The 17,890-nt window shown below is 39.5% G+C and overlaps 2 protein-coding genes across 2 annotated transcripts; one reads left to right on the forward strand and one right to left on the reverse strand.

Moving 5' to 3' along the window:
• Nucleotides 1-8,752: 8,752 nt before the first annotated feature.
• Nucleotides 8,753-11,548, forward strand: hypk (huntingtin interacting protein K). The gene is made up of 4 exons (XM_067611473.1): nt 8,753-8,966; nt 10,361-10,416; nt 10,547-10,598; nt 11,313-11,548. Exons 1-4 carry the CDS (start codon nt 8,805-8,807, stop codon nt 11,406-11,408), a joined length of 366 nt encoding a protein of 121 aa, XP_067467574.1. The 5' UTR covers nt 8,753-8,804; the 3' UTR covers nt 11,409-11,548.
• A 52-nt stretch (nt 11,549-11,600) lies between these two features.
• On the reverse strand, nt 11,601-17,142 carry mfap1 (microfibril associated protein 1). Its single transcript, XM_067611227.1, has 8 exons — nt 16,941-17,142; nt 16,041-16,257; nt 15,782-15,920; nt 15,474-15,661; nt 14,237-14,506; nt 13,972-14,131; nt 13,067-13,156; nt 11,601-12,234 (listed from the first exon to the last, which is right to left on the reverse strand). The coding sequence occupies exons 1-8, from the start codon at nt 17,020-17,022 to the stop codon at nt 12,055-12,057; spliced, it is 1,326 nt and encodes a 441-aa protein (XP_067467328.1). The 5' UTR covers nt 17,023-17,142; the 3' UTR covers nt 11,601-12,054.
• Between the last annotated feature and the right edge of the window lie 748 nt (nt 17,143-17,890).

The raw sequence follows: 17,890 nt of genomic DNA on the forward strand, positions 1-17,890 counted from the left end.
GCAGAGAGTCTGTGAGGGGAGGAGGGGTGAGGAGAGGAGGAGGAGGAGGAGGAGGGGGAGGAGGAGGAGGAGGTCGACAGGGACCATGTGTCAGTCCCATCTGTCCCTCCCTTCCCTTCCCCCAGCGCCCTCCCTCCCTCTTCCTCCCTCCCTCTACCACACAATCCCTTCAGTACAATGGAATTGGACAATACTCCTGTTTAATCCAGATTTACAAAATTAAACAATTACCTAGTGGGATTTCTGGATGCTGATGCCTGACACTTCACAGCCTAATGCCGACTACACACACCGACCTCCCAGACCTCGTCCAAGCCCGAGTCTGAGTGTCAGTTAGATAAAGAGGCCACGTCCGTAATCCTAACAAGTTATCATGCCGGCATTTACGACCCAGAAACCCTGAAGTGGGGCAGACTGGATGCAGGGCTGTCTGTGATGGAATCAACAAAGGCAGGCGGCATTAGATGCATTAAATGTGCTCACAGGTTAATAATAAACATGCTGATGGATTTTTTGGGGGCTCTAATGGAAGGCCGAAAAGGCATCTGGCAAAGAAATATTATAATATTGAGCTGCGGCTAATATTTTAGCTTTTAAGTGATTTCAGATGATCTGCACAACTTTCAATTACATTTAGAGGAGGTCCATTAGTTCGGCATAAGTACATGAAAAGCTGTAATAAGCTTTTTGACAACATGACTTGTTCCTTGCAAAGTTTCCTGCTGTTTGTGTGCTTTTATATGTAATTCTCATTCTTAATGTAAGTCTGACATGAGGAGAACAACTCGACAGGCCTTTATAGGATTTTTATTTTTATTTTTTTAGTGTCTTCTGATGTTTTTTCTATCTACACTGTGCAATTTCTTTCTTTGTTCTTTCTGTGCAAATAAAAATAAATCATAGAAAGATAGAGGATCGTTTTAAAAGCTCAGATATCAGATATGTCTTTTATAATATTGAAAACATAAACTTGATGTTTGCTTTTAAGGTTCAGTCATTGTTTTTTTTTGTTTTGCACACATTGTCAGCATCATCTCAGTTTACTGTAATCATAAATACACTCAATGCAGGATTTTGTTTACATTTGTGTGTGAGAACACTGAATGTATAGCTTGTTGTTGAAATAAGGAACTCATTGTTGGTCACAATTGGAGCTGGAAATATGTTAAAGGTCTATGACAGACAGTAGAAATACAGAGGTTGTTTCCTGCAGCCGTGAAATGAAACAATGTGTGTGGTTGCTGTTAAAAAGCGCTGAGTGCATGAGGAGAAAGTCAGATTAGATTTGGGTTAGTGTTCAGGGCGGGGCGCCGGGATAATCCCGTCATTGTTCAGCCCTCCTCTCAGTCAGGATGACCTTCACCAGTCCAAACAGGACATTAGTAGCTGCGGCGTCGCCACATACCGGCTTCACCGAGCAGTGATTTGTCACCGAAATGCATCTAAACCTGCAAAACACAGTTTATCCTGCATAGAACTTTAATTAATGCTGTTTCTGCCAGATGATAAAGGCCTATTGTTCTTGTACTACAACCTCTTTCCCAGTCTAAACTGCTGAATTTAGATCTTTCACTTCAGCACATCAATCAAACACCTTTGGAAATGGAGCTCTCAAAATAGCAAACACCCTTCCAAACTCTTAATAATTTTGCAAAACTAAGTGTACATTCTCACTGTTTTCCAGCAAAACCATAAACTACAAACATGTATACCTACTTTGACGTAGTAATTTCACATCACTCCATAAAAATAACCCTCAAAACAGAAGTCGAGGCTCTAAAAGTTGCCAATACCTCTTTTAAAGATCTTTATAATCTTTGCCTAAATGGTTCCTTATAACTGTCAAAAATGACCAAACTACAATACCCATAAGTCATCTGGGCTGACAGAAGTTATTGATGAGGCAGAAAACTGAAACAAATTATGATTCATCACTCTCATCAGTTCTTTTACCCATCTCATACATACAGAAATACACACAATCATCCCCCAACACTTGGTAAGCAAACTGGGCAAACTGGGCCCAAGCGTCCCCCCTCTTACTGGCTACTGGTCTTCATCACAGACAGACAAACAACTCTTCCAACTCTATGTCACTGAGCACCGGTTCCCCTCAGTGCTGCGTCCTGAGTCCACTGCTGTTTACCCTGATGACCCAACAACTGTTGTGCCAAGTTCAGCATGAACCACGTCATAAAATACGCAGATGTCACGATGGTAGTCGACCTCATGCGGGACGACGGGGATCTGCTCCACAGGGAGGAGGTGACATGACTAGCGGGCTGTTACAACACAAACAATCTGTCCCTGAATGTCGACAAAACCGAAGAGATCAACCACCCTAATCACGCTCCACTGTACATCAGCGGCACATCACGGACAACCTGACCTTGACCCTGAACGCCTCATCTGTAGCCAAGAGAGCCCAGCAGTGGTTGCACTTTCTGCCCTCCCATCATCACCACACTCTACAGAGGCTCCAGAGAGAGTCTACAGACCAGCAGCATCGGTATCTGGTGTGGAGACTGCAATGCCTCAGACCGGAAGTCCCTGCAGAGAGTGGTGAGGTCAGCTGAGAAAATCATTGGGACTTCACTCACATCCATTCAGGACATATCACACAAACACTGCTTGACCAAGGCCACCAGCATTGCTGAGGATGCCACTCATCCTTATCATGGATAACCCTCCAGCAAGATGGCAGAAGGGCCTACGGTGATGTGGCCTACAGTGCAGAACTGCCAGATTCTGCAGAAGCTTCTTCCCCTGAGCCATCAGACTCCTTAACTCCCAGTAACCCCCCTTCCCACACACACACACACACAGTCATGTTTTCATGACTTCAGAGGACATTACATTGACTTACATTCATTTCCTGGAGACTTATCCTAACCCTAACCTTAACATAACCCTAAAATTAATGATTTACGCTAAGAGGACTTGCTTTTTGTCCCCATAAGGGAGCCGAGTCCCCACAACATGACTGTGTAAACAGATATACGTCCCCACAACGTGAAGAATACCTGTAATACACACACACATACACACACACACTCAGATTGCGCTGGTCTAGTAACTGCTTTTTTCATGTGATGTGCAATTTTATTCATTTTGTACAATATACTCATGGTTGTTTGCAGTATGTTTATATAATTATCTTCAATAATACCAGAATCAAAAACTAATTTATATGAAACTGTAAAATATCACATGTAAATTATGAGGCATATTTCTCACTCGGAACGGATGTTTCATGATTGTAATGAGGACAGAAGTGATCCATGAGGACGGCTGCTGTCCCGTTTATCTCGCTGTGTAACTGCTTCACAGAACAGGAAGTTGTTTTTAACAGGCATGTTGGAAAAAAGCTGCTTGAGCCAAAATCTTGTGCAGTAATTCTTCAGAAGAGCCAGAACGGAGCAAACTATCTGTCCAGGTTCGCTTTCTAGGAAGTGAATAACAATAACAAGAGGTTAAGAAGAAGCCTCAGCGGTTAGCGTGGTTCAGTCTCTAAGAGCTAAGAGGCTTGGACTTACAAACGCAGTGAATGAAGACTCGCAAAACCTTCCAGCAAAGCAACATGTTGTGGGATTATTGGTCAGAGGAGGCGATGACAGCAGGGGAGCGTCTAAATACGAGGAGGAGGAACAACTAGCATGCACAGCTAAAAACATCTTTATTCATCCAGCCAGCTGAGTGTTGTTCAAGTCTGTGGCCACTTCATTTTTAATTTAGATAAGGTGTTTGTCTATGTGATCGAATATTCATATGTGTAGACAGATTTGGTTCTTTGGTCCAGACTGAAATACAGCAGCACCTGTTTGATGGATTGCTGTGACATTTTTTTTACAGACATTCAGAGTTTCCAGAAGATGAATCCTTCACATGTTGGTGACTCATTTGACTTCATCTGTATCTGGAAACACACATTTGTGGTTTTAGATGAAATATCTCCACAAGTATTGGATGGGTTGTCATGAAATTTGGTGCAAACATTCATGTGCAACACAAGATCAATTAAAAATAACTTTGGTGGCCCGCTGACCTTTCATCTAGCGGTGTTCCTAATATTTTGTCCCCCCTGCTCCCCCATTAACATACATGATGGGGGCAAAATATTAGGAACATTTTTCAATATAATGCACTTCCCATCATCACCCACTAAAACCTCAATGATAAACATAAAGCAGATGCACCTTTTTCATAAAAGCAAAAACTGCACAGGTGTTCCCAATAAAGTGCTCAGTGAGTGTATACTGTATGATTTTTTTTGACCAATAATGTCCCCATTGGCTTAAAAACAAGCATCATTTTGTTTTTCATTGTTCTTCACACAACACCCTCAGTCTCACTTTGGATAATTCCCTCCAACATGAGCGGTTGTACAGCAGTTAGTCCCCGTGATAAACACATGTTGCTCTGAACGGTCCAGTCAGCCGCGGTCCGGCATTCCTGGGGGCCCCTTTCACTCTCAGATAATTGCTGCTGCCTTGTGGGAGAGGAGGAAGTGCCAGAGAGAACAAACAAAAGCAAATTAGAGGATGCAAATCACCGCTTGAGTGAAAGCGTTCAATCTATGGTTTCAATAGGCTTGCGCAATAACAGTTGGCTGAAATCCAGGCCTTGTTTACAAAAAAAAAGACGAGAAAAATAATCCTTTCATTATTTATCTACGATTCTTGTTGAGCAAAAATTCAGGCCGACGGTTTTTGACCAGTGTTGTTTTTTTTTTTTAATCTTGTTTTAGGTAAATAAAAAGTTGTAAATGATTCACATGCTGCAGCTGCAGGCGAGAAGCGCAGGCTTCACATAGAAATACAATGTACCCATTCATAAAACTGTGACATGACTGAGTGCACAGGAATTAGGTTGATGGCAGATTATTAATAGATTCCAGAGAGATATTTAATCTGTGCAACATTCCTAAACTCAGATATTGATTGAAATTATTGACATGCGGTGAAAAATACAAAGAAGGTCAAGACCTGATTTTAAACAGATATTTTTAGATACAAATATTTTTTATACTGACCGGTTATTGTATGTTTTACTATACATGGCCAAAAGTATGTGGACACCGGTGTCTTCACACTTTTGCGTATCTTTGGTCTTAAAAATCTGAATTTACCTATGAGCATGATTGTGACATCACAACTAGTTTGGAAGCCGATCAGTTTCAACTTACACAGGTGTGATGTGGAAACTTGAAACACTGAGAATAGACTTTACAGTGAAGGAGGAAACATCTTGTGTCCAGCAGTTAAACTTCTGAATTGAAAGCTGTTTGCATATTCGTAGATTCTTGAATTTTTAATGAGGGAGAAGGAGTAGATGTAACTTTAAGGATTCTATTCAGAGTATTCTATATAAATCTTAAAACATGTCTTGAGGGGATACTTAATGTTACAGCATGCACAGATATTCTGGACCAGTGCTTCCTGACTTTTGGGGCTTGATACCTTATAAAATGAAGCAATACTTATTAGAGACCTCCTCATTACAGACTGGACCTTGGTGTGAACATGAACTGTGAGCAAATTTGTCTTAAATGTGGGATTTTTAGAGGCGTGAGGAGGTAAAAGTATCCGTGTTTCACATGAAAAAGTACAAAGTTGGGAACCACTATTTTAGACGACAGCGTGCTTCAAACTTAGTGTCTCTTTCATGTTTCAACATGACAATGACCCTGTGCACAAAGCCAGCTCCATACAGAAATGATTTTCCCAGTTTGGTGTGGAAGAACTGGACTGTCACTGCACAGAGCTCCGACCTCTGACCCCAACCAACACCTCTGGGATGAACTGGAACCAGACCTTATTACCCCCCATCAGTGTTTGACCTCTCTAATGCTCTTAAGGCTGTTATAGCAGCACATTAATGCCCATGGTTTTATAAGTTAAACTATCACATGTAATATATGGGTTGAATATTCTGATGTTGACATAATTTTGATGATATTGTGTATTTTCTTTTTCGTAGTTTTTCTCAGTTATGACCTACAAATGCAACAACACGTTACCAATTCTCACAGTATTCTGGGTGTATTTGTTTACATTAATTTATTAGCAGTTTGTCTGCATGTTAACATTAAATAAATGTGTCTTCATAGCAAATTATATAATTATAGAAGCTTTTTAATCATAATACCCTGTCAGTTGTATGTTATGGGGCATAAAGATGTATACATTTGTGTATTCAGTATTTGTCCTGCAGATGTAGATTCATGTAAACTGCTCTTTCATTTCAGTCTTTTATTCTTAAACCTTCATGTAGGAATCACACATGAAGGTGTTTTTCCCAAAATGTCACAGATCATTTTCACACACCCACGTGTGTGTGTGTTGTGTGATCGTGTCGTGTGATTGGCTGGTATTACCTGTTGTTTATGTTTTCCCACACTGAGAGCTTTCTGTCATGCTTTCATCCTCTTAGCTTTTTGTTCGACCACCACAAAGCGTTGCATGCTGCAGTGTCTCACCTGGGCTCGACAGAAGCGTCTTGACATCACGTCGCTGAGGTCTGAGATGAGGAGAGCTTTAAACGTCCGCAGTCGAGACGACCATCAGTCATAGAGCAGGATGAAGGGGTTGGTGTGATGACAGCGGTGTCTCACTGATGCCATCCCTCCGGCCTCTCGCCGCCACACATATTTCCTCAAGAATGAACCAGGAACACCAGAAAACACTGATGTGGTTTTCAGTCCTGCTCGGGGTGAAGACACGAGCAGGTTTCTCTTTCCTTAATCTGATTAAGGTTGGCGGATTGAAAAAGCTCAAGCACACGAAAGGGCTGGAAAAGTCTGGAGACGCAGGAAATCTGTTACAGTTCAATGAAGGACTATTTCTATTACAGTACAAGTAAACCTCTTATCACAGACAGGAATAGAAACGAGGAGTGATTCAGTAATCCAGACAATTAAACGTCCACATAATCCTGTTATTGTGTATTCTCTCTATCTCTCAGGCAATGATTAGATCAGGTAAATCAGATCACAAATTAATGTATTATCTTTAACTTAAGATTAATATTTGATCAAATCAGAATTTAAATCAAAAATGAAAAACATGAGTCACTCAGTTGCAATGAATTAACTAAATGTTTGGTATTTAGACAAAGATTATGATGAATTTATAGTTATGATGGTTATTATTGATGACAAAATGCACCTACATTCCCAGAGAATCCAGTATGTCCCACTGAGCTTGATGGATTTTTATGATTTTGGTGGATTTTCTCAAAGAAGTGCTGCAGTAGTTTATGAGATCTATTAGAATGAAACCTGTATCTCTGGGGAATAACACTTCACCCACTCTACTTTTGTTAAAGTTAATTCTAGTGTCTTTTTAGCACACAAAACATGCATTCAAACTATGCTGCTGTGTATTGATTTGGTATTTTTCCTGCCTTTCATGCAGCGGTTGGTTTACATTAATTTTACTATGGCATAACAATATGTAAACGTATTTGCTTTTTAACCTTTGTGTTCTCAAAATGTTTCTGCCTGAGTTACTATTACTTCATCATAACCTTAATGTAAAAAATTCATATAAATGATCCTTTCATGTGAGTCGAACTTGACATAAGCTCAGTATTTAACAGGTCCAACACTGAATACTGAATGTAATAAAAGTACAGGATGTGATATATGCAGAGTAACTGCCTACTGTAACCTTTTTAAAAAAAATATTCATATGTCATCATTGTTGTGTATGTGAATATAAATTGTGACTTTTTTCTTTTCACAGAAACATCCTAATTAAGCCCTGCTGTACTGTTCTAAAATGATTTCAAACCTAAAGTATATTCTGTCACCTCCTGAAACACCTAAATCCAAAGCTGAACAAAGTGAAACTTGTCATAGTCAAAATATTATGAGCTCATCAACTTTGGATAAATTCCATGAATGAAATAAATGAATTTGTCAGGTGTGAGTTTGAGTATTTGTTGTTCTGCTGTTGTGAAGCAACCTGCAAGGCAATCTGCTGACTTTTGACAGATTTTATTAACGTAAATATTAACCAATTTCAGTATTATCCCAAAGTTTCATTTTCAGCTGGACATTAAACCCAAAGTGCAGATCACAGGAGTACACCGACAATGAATGAATCTATAGAGAAACATGTAAAAGCACATAAAGCAAAATAAAATAGAAGAATAGTAGATATATAAAAATTATAGGAAAATAAATAAGAGAGCACAAATTATTAAATTGAGAGCACAGATTTTTAAATTTAAAGCACAAATTATTAATTTGAGAGCACAGAACACAAATTTGTTTTGTTTTGTTTCTCCGTGGCCCCACCCAGGCTCTGTAGTTTTTGACAAAAAGTAGGTTTTAGATTTTACTTTATATTTTACTTCTTTTCAGTGTGGCAGAGAGGAGTCCTACTGACATCAAACAGACAGTCTACCTGTTATAGAATATTTTGGATGGGATTATTTATGTATTACATTGCTAATCATTGATTTAACATTGGTCAGGACTGGTTCAGAATCATACTAAATTCACCTGTTCTTCTTCTGTGGTTTTATTGGCGTTTAGCAAACAGCTCAACGGCTCCTTACCGCCACCTATCGGACTACAGTGTGAAGCAGTAGATTGGTAGAATAAAACAAAACAAACAAAAAACAACTAAATGATCTCCGCTATACTCGGTTCTTTTAAGTAGTTGGTTAAAATACAACATGCTCTCTAAAAAAATCTGCGTATTCTTTAAATAGCTCTTCACTTCCGGTACTACACAATTGTCCCTCCGACGTTTGAGAGGAACCTTCCTCTTTGTTCCGGCCTCACTGTAGCAAACATGGCGGCAGAGGGAGACGTTGATTTGGACCTGGAAGCCGATGAAAACTGCACTGGAAAACCGGCGGAAAAACCTCGAAAACATGACAGCGGAGCCGCGGACCTGGAGAGGGTCACGGACTACGCGGAGGAGAAAGAAATATCCAGCTCTGATTTAGAGACGGTGAGAGCTGCGAGCTAACGTTAACGTTAGCCGGCAGACATGCGGCCACTGCTGGCTTCACTCAAACCAAACCATGTGCTTTTATTTAGTTTTTTGCTTTAAGTGTACATTTACCTTATAGTTCTATTTTAATTTTGCTTGATAATTGCGGGCTAATTGGCAGTTAGCGTTTGCTTGTTAATAGCACAGTTGACAGTTGACTTAGCGGCTAAATGCTAATCTGTTCACCTTTTTTTTCTTTGCTTTATTGAACCAACATTGACAGTTTTCTGTATTAAGTATTAAGATTATTTACTTAAATAAAAACACCAATACAACAGTGTAAAAATACTCTATTCGAAGCAAAAGTCCTGCATGAAAAACTCTAATACAGTAAAAGTACATAAGTATTATGAGCTTGATGTAGTTAAAGTATTGCAGTAAAAGTAGTGGTTTGGTCCCTCTGACTGATATATTATTATATATGACATCATCAGATTATTAATAGTGAAGCATCAGTGTTAGAGCAGCATGTTACTGTTGTACCTGCTGGAGGTGGAGCTAGTTTACACTACTTTATATACAGTTAGCTAGTTTAGTCCAGTGGTTCCCAACCTAGGGGTGGGGCCCCTCTAAAGAGTCAGCAGATAAATCTGAGAGGTCGTGAGATGATTAATTTCTGCATTTTTCACCATTTTCTTACTTTTTACAGACCAAAAAACGAATCTATTATAAAATGATTGACAGTAAAACTGTTAATTGACAATGAAAATAATTATTAGTTGCAGCCCTAGAAAAATATGTGTTATGGTATATAGTATTGTGTAATTACAGAGAGTAATCTGTGCTGCTTTTCCACTTAAAATTTTGAGACAAGTCTAGATGTCTTTATTAAATCACTCATCATGATACCTGTTCAGAAATGGAAAGTCACCTGTTGGGTTTTCAACTGGCATCCTCAAATATTTCACAAATAACTATAGGAGAAATATCAGTAAGTAATTGGTTGTATTGTTAATTTGGACAAAAAATGTATGTATGATTAGAATTACTGTAAAAAAAAACAATAAAACAATACAATTAGTAGCTGATGATAAAATGTAAATATCAGTATATTTCCCAGCTGTGCTGTTTCTTATCCAGGAGTCAACTCATACTCATAAAATTTAAGATAACAGTTTTTGAAGCAACCATATTTATAATACGTGATACTGGATACATGTCATACAAACATACAAGCAGCCTGTCCTTTATTTAAAAATTAATAATTTTACATTTAAGATCCTTAAAGTTGAATAAAATTTACGTGAAAAACACGTCCTGTCCATGTTCTGTTTAATAATCAAAGGATTTTTATGCTCATCACATGTTCTGTGTTCTGACAGTTGTATGAATAACACCATCTCTTCTTTCAGGCCATGTCAGTGATCGGAGACAGAAGGTCACGAGAACAGAAAGCCAAACAGGAAAGGTGAGATCAGTGACCCTCACAGCCTTTATATGTTGCTTCTTCATCTATGAGAAAGTAGTGACACTTCTAATCTGTAGTTTGAGGGTTTTTTCACCAGATTTTGAACCTTGTTTTGTTTTTGTGCTTGCAGAGAAAAAGAGTTGGCTAAAGTCACCATCAAGAAAGAGGACGTTGAGCTAATTGTAAGTTTGGGATCACACATCTGTAAATGTTTTTTTTTTTAAAGTACACAAGAATGGACAAATGTATGTAGACACCAGAACATCACATCCGTATTTGACAGTAGAACATGTCATTCCTAAGCTGTGGGCATCAATCTGCTGCTTCTGATGAGGCTTTCAGCAGGATGAGCATTCATGAGGTCCATCACTGACGCTGGGTGATGAGGTCTGGGGTCCGTTTCATGTCTCACAAATTATCACTCGCAGATTACAGATAAATTCCAGTTCATCACAGACATGTCGGGTGGGGTCGAGGTCGGTGCTCTGCAGGAAAAACATTTCTTTATGGAGCTGAACTAGTGCACGAGGGCATCAAACACAAACTGTTGTCTAAAATATCATTAAGATTTCACTTCACTGGAACTAAAGAATCAGAATTACACAAATGATCAGGAGGTTCAAATCAGAGCTGCAACGATTAGTCGACTAATCAATAACGAGCTTTCAGATTTGAAGCTTTTATGTGTCGTACATGATGGTAAACTTAAAATAAACTTTGGATTCTGGACCGTCGATCACACAAAAACAAAACATTTGCAGACACCTTAATGCATCACACTTGTTCATTGTTTGACTATTTCCAATTTAGTTAAACATTTGCATTCTTTATCTTAACCTCGTCTCAGTTTATCATCAGTTTATCGTTTGGTTGACGTTGTGATGTTTTATGTGCAGATGTCAGAGATGGAGATTTCCAGGAACGTGGCGGAGCGCAGTCTGAGGGAACACATGGGGAACGTGGTGGAAGCTCTGGTGGCTCTGACCAACTGAACAAACTACATTCACACTCTGGACTGCTTCACGTCTTTGTTTTGAAGAACTCATCAAGTCAGAAGAACTCGGCGGTTAAACTGTTGTTGCTCTAACTTACTCTGTTTTTTTTTTTTTTTTAAATAAAAGTTAACACCGGGCATGTCTTTTCCTTTCATTCTGCCTGTTCTCTCTGTAAAAAAGTTTAGAAAATGGTGAAAATACAAGTTTTATTCACATACAAATCAAGTTACAACATGTACTTTCACAAATATGGAAGAGAAAAAAAGGGGAAATGCAGGAAATCGATACAAGAATCTGTTTACTGAAGGTGATATTTACAAAATAACATCACAACCCGCTGCTTTACTTTCTGAGGGTTTAAAACTGAAAAGGACAATAAAGGTGATTTCACTCATTTTCCCTGTATCTCCTGAAAATGCAGAAATCTTAACTTGTAAAAAAGAAAAGTTGTAACTGTATCGTAGATTATTATCAACGTTATTATCTTAGGTCAACATGGAATCAAGTCTTTTAAACGACGGCGCTTTTTCCCAGTGAATAAAACTCATCATCCCAACGATAGAATCAGTCAATTCGCTGCTTTTCTTCTACGAAACAAAGTCTCAGTCCTCTGAAGCCGTGTGCGAGTCCTCGGCTTCACGTCTTATGTCTTCCTCTTCTTCACTGTGGGCCGGTCGAACACGTCTCTCACTCCTGCAGCCTTCTGCTTAAAGAACTTGCTGTTCTGAGCGCTCTCCTGAGCCCAGGCCGAGTCGAACGACGTGGTGTCCTGGTCCACCAGGTGGGTGTACTTGGTGCGTCCAGACCGCCCAAAGTTTTTGACCTTATGAGGGGAAAAGAAAACACGAAGAGGTCAAATCAGAGAATGAGTCGAACGTATCAGGAATATCTGACGGCTACGATGTCTCCAACTTAGCAGAAACACTTCCACACGTGCTACAGTTCAAGGTTATTAAACCTGACGTACACAAATAAACTAGAAAAAAAGACGATGATGAAATGATTCACATCTGTGTTAATTTGTTCAAAAATAGCCAGAAATATGGATGATTTAGGGTCATTGAACTTGGTTAATATGATTGGATGTGACAGCGGCAACATAAACAAGTCTAACTCCCATTCTGTCAATATGACGTGAACGCTAACGAGTTGTAAACGTGAGGATCTTTCCCGTCCATCTGACTGACATGAACGCAGCTGTACTGCAGATACAACTCAGACATTTCACCTGAAGACAAGACAAAACATTCTGTAGTGTCACAGAACATTATTTCTGTTCTGAGTTTTGTGGAGATCTGAAAATGTGCAGAGGTGAAATGTATCAGACTAAATTAAGAGGAAATGAGGCACAACTGGTTTAGAATTAGAATTTTAAAAAACATGATTTCTTGGGTTGTGTGTGTTAAAAAGGAAAAAAATGTTAAGACATGGAATTATACATTTGGTACATATTGTTTGTGGCATATTAACAGTATTTTAAAAAAGCCACATTTCTTCCTTTAACGCAGCAGCGCTGTTCCCACCATCACATAAAACAGCTTTTGCTTTTAAGACCAAACATACAGGATGAATAGATCCTGGTTCTGTGATGATTCTGTTGTACAGTCTAAACTACAACATGTAACACAGATGCGATGTGAGTGAAAGCAGCTGACCTGCATGACTTTGGGTAAGATGGTTTTGTTGAAGTGATCCTCCAGAGTCGGAGCGCTGAAGTCTCTCTTGTAGACGTCCTCCTCTTCATCCTGAAACACAGATCATGTTGACAGTTACAGACCAATGAGAGACCTGAACCCAAAACTACTAATGATGACTTCCTGTCTGTAACTCGACACCACATCAAGCTTTACAAAGGAACAATTAAAGGATCAATGCAACACATAAATGACATAAACAGTAATAAAAATGTCACAGTAAACAACTGATCTGGATTTCTGAGGCCGATCTGAGACTGATAATTGAGACTTTAAAATGATTAAAGAGAAAAACTCTTCGGTGCCCTCTGGTGGGGAATCGATGTAATGGAGACGCTGTTTCTAAATATCATAAAAACATAAACATATCTTTAACATTTCTGCACTGCAATGTCTGTTACTTATCAACCAACAAATACACAAATACATCTGTGACATGCTAATATCAGCCCTGTTGCTGCATCAGTCCGGCTCTTAGGTTTACCTTGAAAAAGAACTGATTGATGTGAATGTTAAACTACAACAATACATCTGAGATTTCATTCACATGATCAGAGGCTTAATTTAACCAGGAGAATGTATCACTGAGATTCTAAATGTCTTTTGTGTCCTGACCAAGAGAGCAGCTCATGCTACAATGTAAAAATCAGAAAACTTGCAAATAATACTTAAAATAAAAAATAAAGAATGAACAATACAAATAAGATCAGACGGAAAGTATAAACAGATAAATAACAATCAGTTCAGACATCAGAAAAGAGAAGTTGAGACACTTTCTTGTCTCTGTTGTGTTTGAAAGTTAACTAGATTTTGGATTACTGCTGATGTGTTCAATCCAAACTGCAGCCGTGTTAAGAATGACTCACCATGAAGAAGGCTCCTCTGTGGTAGTACTTCTGGAGGAACTTGTATTTGCCTTTGCTGGCTTTGTTGGTGATGAGTTTGCCGTTGTTGCGGAGCTCGGCCCGGCGCTCCTCCTCCGTCAAGTTGTGGAATCTGTCGATTTCAGCCTTCTCCTTCTCCATGCTGCGGACAAACACCACTCGTTATCGTCATCAGTGACACCAGCGCTGTGTTTACTGACATCATCATCATCATAAAGTGAACCCTTTAAAATCTGTGTTTACTCACGTTTCTCGGGCCTCTCTGTCCCTCTTGATGCGTTTCAGCTCGCGGACTTTCCAGGCTTCGTATTCCTCCTCCTCGTTCTCTCCGTCAGTGTCCAGAGCGTCCAGAGCGGCCAGCGTGCGCCGGTTCTCCTCGAACTCCTTCTTGGCCTCCTCCTCCACGATCTTGAGGGTGTAGCGCCGTCGCTCCTCCGCCTGCCTCTTGGCCTCGGCCTCCAGCTCTTTCTGCTTCTGCTCCTCTGCTTCGCGCTCCGCCACCGTTATTCTGTCCTTCCTGTGACACAGAACACACACATAGAGACGACGCCGATTAAACATCACGTGATGAGAAAAATGTCATTTCCATGCTGTTGCTTTATATCCCTGCTTTTATTGTTGTCATGTGCCAAATATAAACAAACAAAAGACTGATTTGAGTGGTTTTATTTTAAAAAACGCACACTTTACTGTAATTATTTCTCACTTAACATCATGCACTAAATAAAAACTTCCAATTAATGAACAGTGGACACGTCCCAAGCCTTCCAATCAATCCAGTTATAGGTAAATGGATCCAATCAGCTAAAATAAAGCTGCTCCAAAGCCAATCTTTTCTTTACTGTACTTGTCTTGTTAACCTCGACCTGCTGCATATGAAAGTGTGTGAATGTGATTAGGCCACTTGGGCGCGTCGGAGCAAGTGACACCAGGAAAGTACAGTGGATTTGTTCTAGTCTGATGCCAAAACCTGTTATCTCTCCTCTCTCTTCCTTCAGGTAGCAGCTTCTCATTTTTCAGCCAACGCTGACTGTCACTTTCCTTAAAAAGACGTGGCTGGCGGCAGGTCATCAGCTGTCTCTAATTGACTAATTAACTTGACAACGTGCCCAAATACAACTTGGCTTGGTTTGTGTGTTTGTCTGCAGCCGGTGTCTGCGCTCCAGACCATGTGAGGGAAGATGTTCCACTCTGTAACGTCAGTGTACGATCGTGAATGTTTCTGCAGTTCCGACGACTCTGACAGAGTGATACGTCTTCTCTCTATGTGATGACGATTTCAGGAGTCGCTTTCTAAAAAATAAGGCTTGTTAAAGTTAAGCTACAGCTGCTATTTTAATGTGCCTGATACATATTTAATCAACAATGCATATCTTCTGCTGCTGTGTATATAACAGCATGAGAATCTTACACAGAAAGCTGTTTGAACGTTTATGGATTATGATTTGACGTTTGTTTACAGAAACTTTCTCTTCAGCTCTTACTTGCGGATGAAAACGGGTTTGAGTCGCGGCTCTGCTTCGTCCTCGCTGTCTGTGTATTCTTCATATTCAGACTCAGACTCCGACTCCTCACCAGACTTCCCTTCCTCCTCCAGCTCCATGAGCTCCATCTCTTCGTTCTTTCGTTCTACGGCTCGCTGCCGCATCATCGCTCGTCTCCTCTCAATTTCCTGCGCAGAGCGACAAAGTCCACGTTAAAAACTTAGTTTCTTAATATATAATTCTTAAAAACAACTGAGTCAAATAACTGAGAAAAAACACACATAAAACAGTTATAAACAGATATGAACCTCATCATCGACTTCTTCTTCTTCTTCCTCTTCCTCCTCGCTACTCTCCTCACGTTCTGGGTGCCACGTTCCTTCGTCAGAGTCCTCGCTGCTCTCAACCACAACTTCAGGCTCTGCGATCTGTCTGTGTCTCGCAAGCCTGAACAGAAAGAAACAGAAAGCAATGAGGTCGATGAGCTTCACAAAATTTAGTGTTTATATCAAATCATGTCGTTCTGAAGAGGCTAAAACCTCTTGAATCAAATCTTCAGTGTGATACCTCTCCTCCACGTCCTCAGAGACGCGGTTGAGCAAACGTTTGAGACGTGGGTCAGAGACCTCCTCTTCCTCCACTTCCAGCTCTGGCTCCATCTCTTTTCCCTTCTTCACAAACTGGAAGTCCTCTTCCTCCTCATCCGACGACTCCATCGGAGCGTAGTCGGGACGTTTACCTGACACATATCGCTTCACTTTCACCTTCTCCATGGAGAGCTCACCTAGGAGATGAAACAATATTGATTACTAGCTTATTAAAGCGAGGTGTTCCCGTCCCTGTTGCCTAATTATAGAGAGGTTTGCCTAAATCTCCAAAAACTGTCATCATGACACCTTCATAAAACACAACTGCTCAGTACAACAACTCTGCAAAAAGTTAATTAATGTTATTATTTATGCTGACACTTTTTTGTTGGGTCATTATTAATTAACTACTTTATTCTTTTCCAGCTAATTCCACTAATTTGGTTTTTAAAGCTGATATAAGAGCTGAAACAATTGGTCAATACATTAACGGTAGAAAAATATTATGCTTCCACTTCCATTGTAAGTGCGTTATAAAGGAATCTTCTAATGGTCAGTATGAACAGGAATACTGCAAGAAAAACGTTTCAATGTTCATTCGGGCTCCTGACTGTTGTTTTAAGACAGACTTGAAAAATTGTGAACCTGTGCTTTAATGTAGTGAAGTAAAAACACAACATTTCCCTCTGACATGCAATTAAGTAGAAGTGTGAAGTGGCATAAAATGTAAATACATAATACTATATCAGCATTAAGCAGCTAGCATAAGTAGCTAATCTCTCCTCATGATTTGAGACTCATTTATCGTGTTACTATTTGTATATAGAGTTGAGGTTACGCTAAGCTACTGTTAGCATTAGCTTGCTAATTAACGGCTCACCTTTCTCGTTCCGGACCGGAACGGCTCCGGCCGTGGACTGGATCGGTGGCAGCTTCATGTTGAGGGCTTCGCGACTAGACATGTCTGCCTGGTCGACGATATCACCTAAATATCAGTAAAAACTAGTATTTCACTTGTACAAGAAACGAGCTCGTTGTTGCTTCTTCTAACAACCGGAAGTTTAGCTCTGTAAAGTGTGAGCGGACCGGAAGCGGGTTTGTTCCGACAGACGTTTCCTCCCGACCTGGAACACACTCCACCTGTGTTTATTATGTCTGTTTATTGATTACATGAATGAACATGAGGTACATACTTGGGAACAAAATGCCAGTCGGTTTGGGGGGTTCACAAACAACACATTAGAAACAGAAAGAAAATTAAATAAAGTACGAATAAAACAAATAAATACATAAAATAAATAAAACAGCTGAATCGAGTTAAAGATCCCCTCCAGACATGTGTTTAATATATATATAAAACACTCTACTTTGACTAATCATGTGTGTCTGATATGTTTTTTCCACACATATAAGTTGAAAATCCTTAAATTATATCTACACCTTCTTGTCCCTCATTTAAAAAATCCAGGATCTATAAACGTGTAAATATAGTTAATCTCACAAGTTTACCCGCTGGACACAAGATGTCTCCTACTCCACTAAAAATCCATTCTATTCTAATATATATACATCTTATAAATGAACAGTATGGTATGGAATGGCTATATATGAATTATAAATAGTTATGTACAGGATATGAATTAACTGTGAGGAGCTTACAAAGATATACAGTTGTGCAGTGATGCAGTATGTAATATATAGTATTATGGTTTTGGATAAATAGTTCCGTTTGTTAGTTTATTACAGTTCAGCAGAGAAACAGCAGTATATGCCAACAGTATATAATTAATAACAGTATATGATATGGAATTTGTGTATTTAATTTGATTA

This window comes from Thunnus thynnus, chromosome 1 (assembly GCF_963924715.1).
Source record: "Thunnus thynnus chromosome 1, fThuThy2.1, whole genome shotgun sequence".
Classification (NCBI taxonomy): Eukaryota; Metazoa; Chordata; class Actinopteri; order Scombriformes; family Scombridae; genus Thunnus; species Thunnus thynnus.

Bases quoted from the DNA above. Each gene is read 5' to 3' on its own strand.
- hypk (XM_067611473.1), top strand. From the start codon at position 8,805: ATGGCGGCAGAGGGAGACGTTGATTTGGACCTGGAAGCCGATGAAAAC. The intron at 8,967-10,360 runs GTGAGAGCTGCG...CTCTTCTTTCAG, and splicing joins CCAGCTCTGATTTAGAGACG to GCCATGTCAGTGATCGGAGA. The intron at 10,417-10,546 runs GTGAGATCAGTG...TTGTGCTTGCAG, and splicing joins CAGAAAGCCAAACAGGAAAG to AGAAAAAGAGTTGGCTAAAG.
- mfap1 (XM_067611227.1), bottom strand. From the start codon at position 17,022: ATGTCTAGTCGCGAAGCCCTCAACATGAAGCTGCCACCGATCCAGTCC. The intron at 15,662-15,781 runs GTTCATATCTGT...CGCTCTGCGCAG, and splicing joins AAGAAGAAGTCGATGATGAG to GAAATTGAGAGGAGACGAGC. The intron at 14,132-14,236 runs GTGAGTAAACAC...GTTTGTCCGCAG, and splicing joins GACAGAGAGGCCCGAGAAAC to CATGGAGAAGGAGAAGGCTG.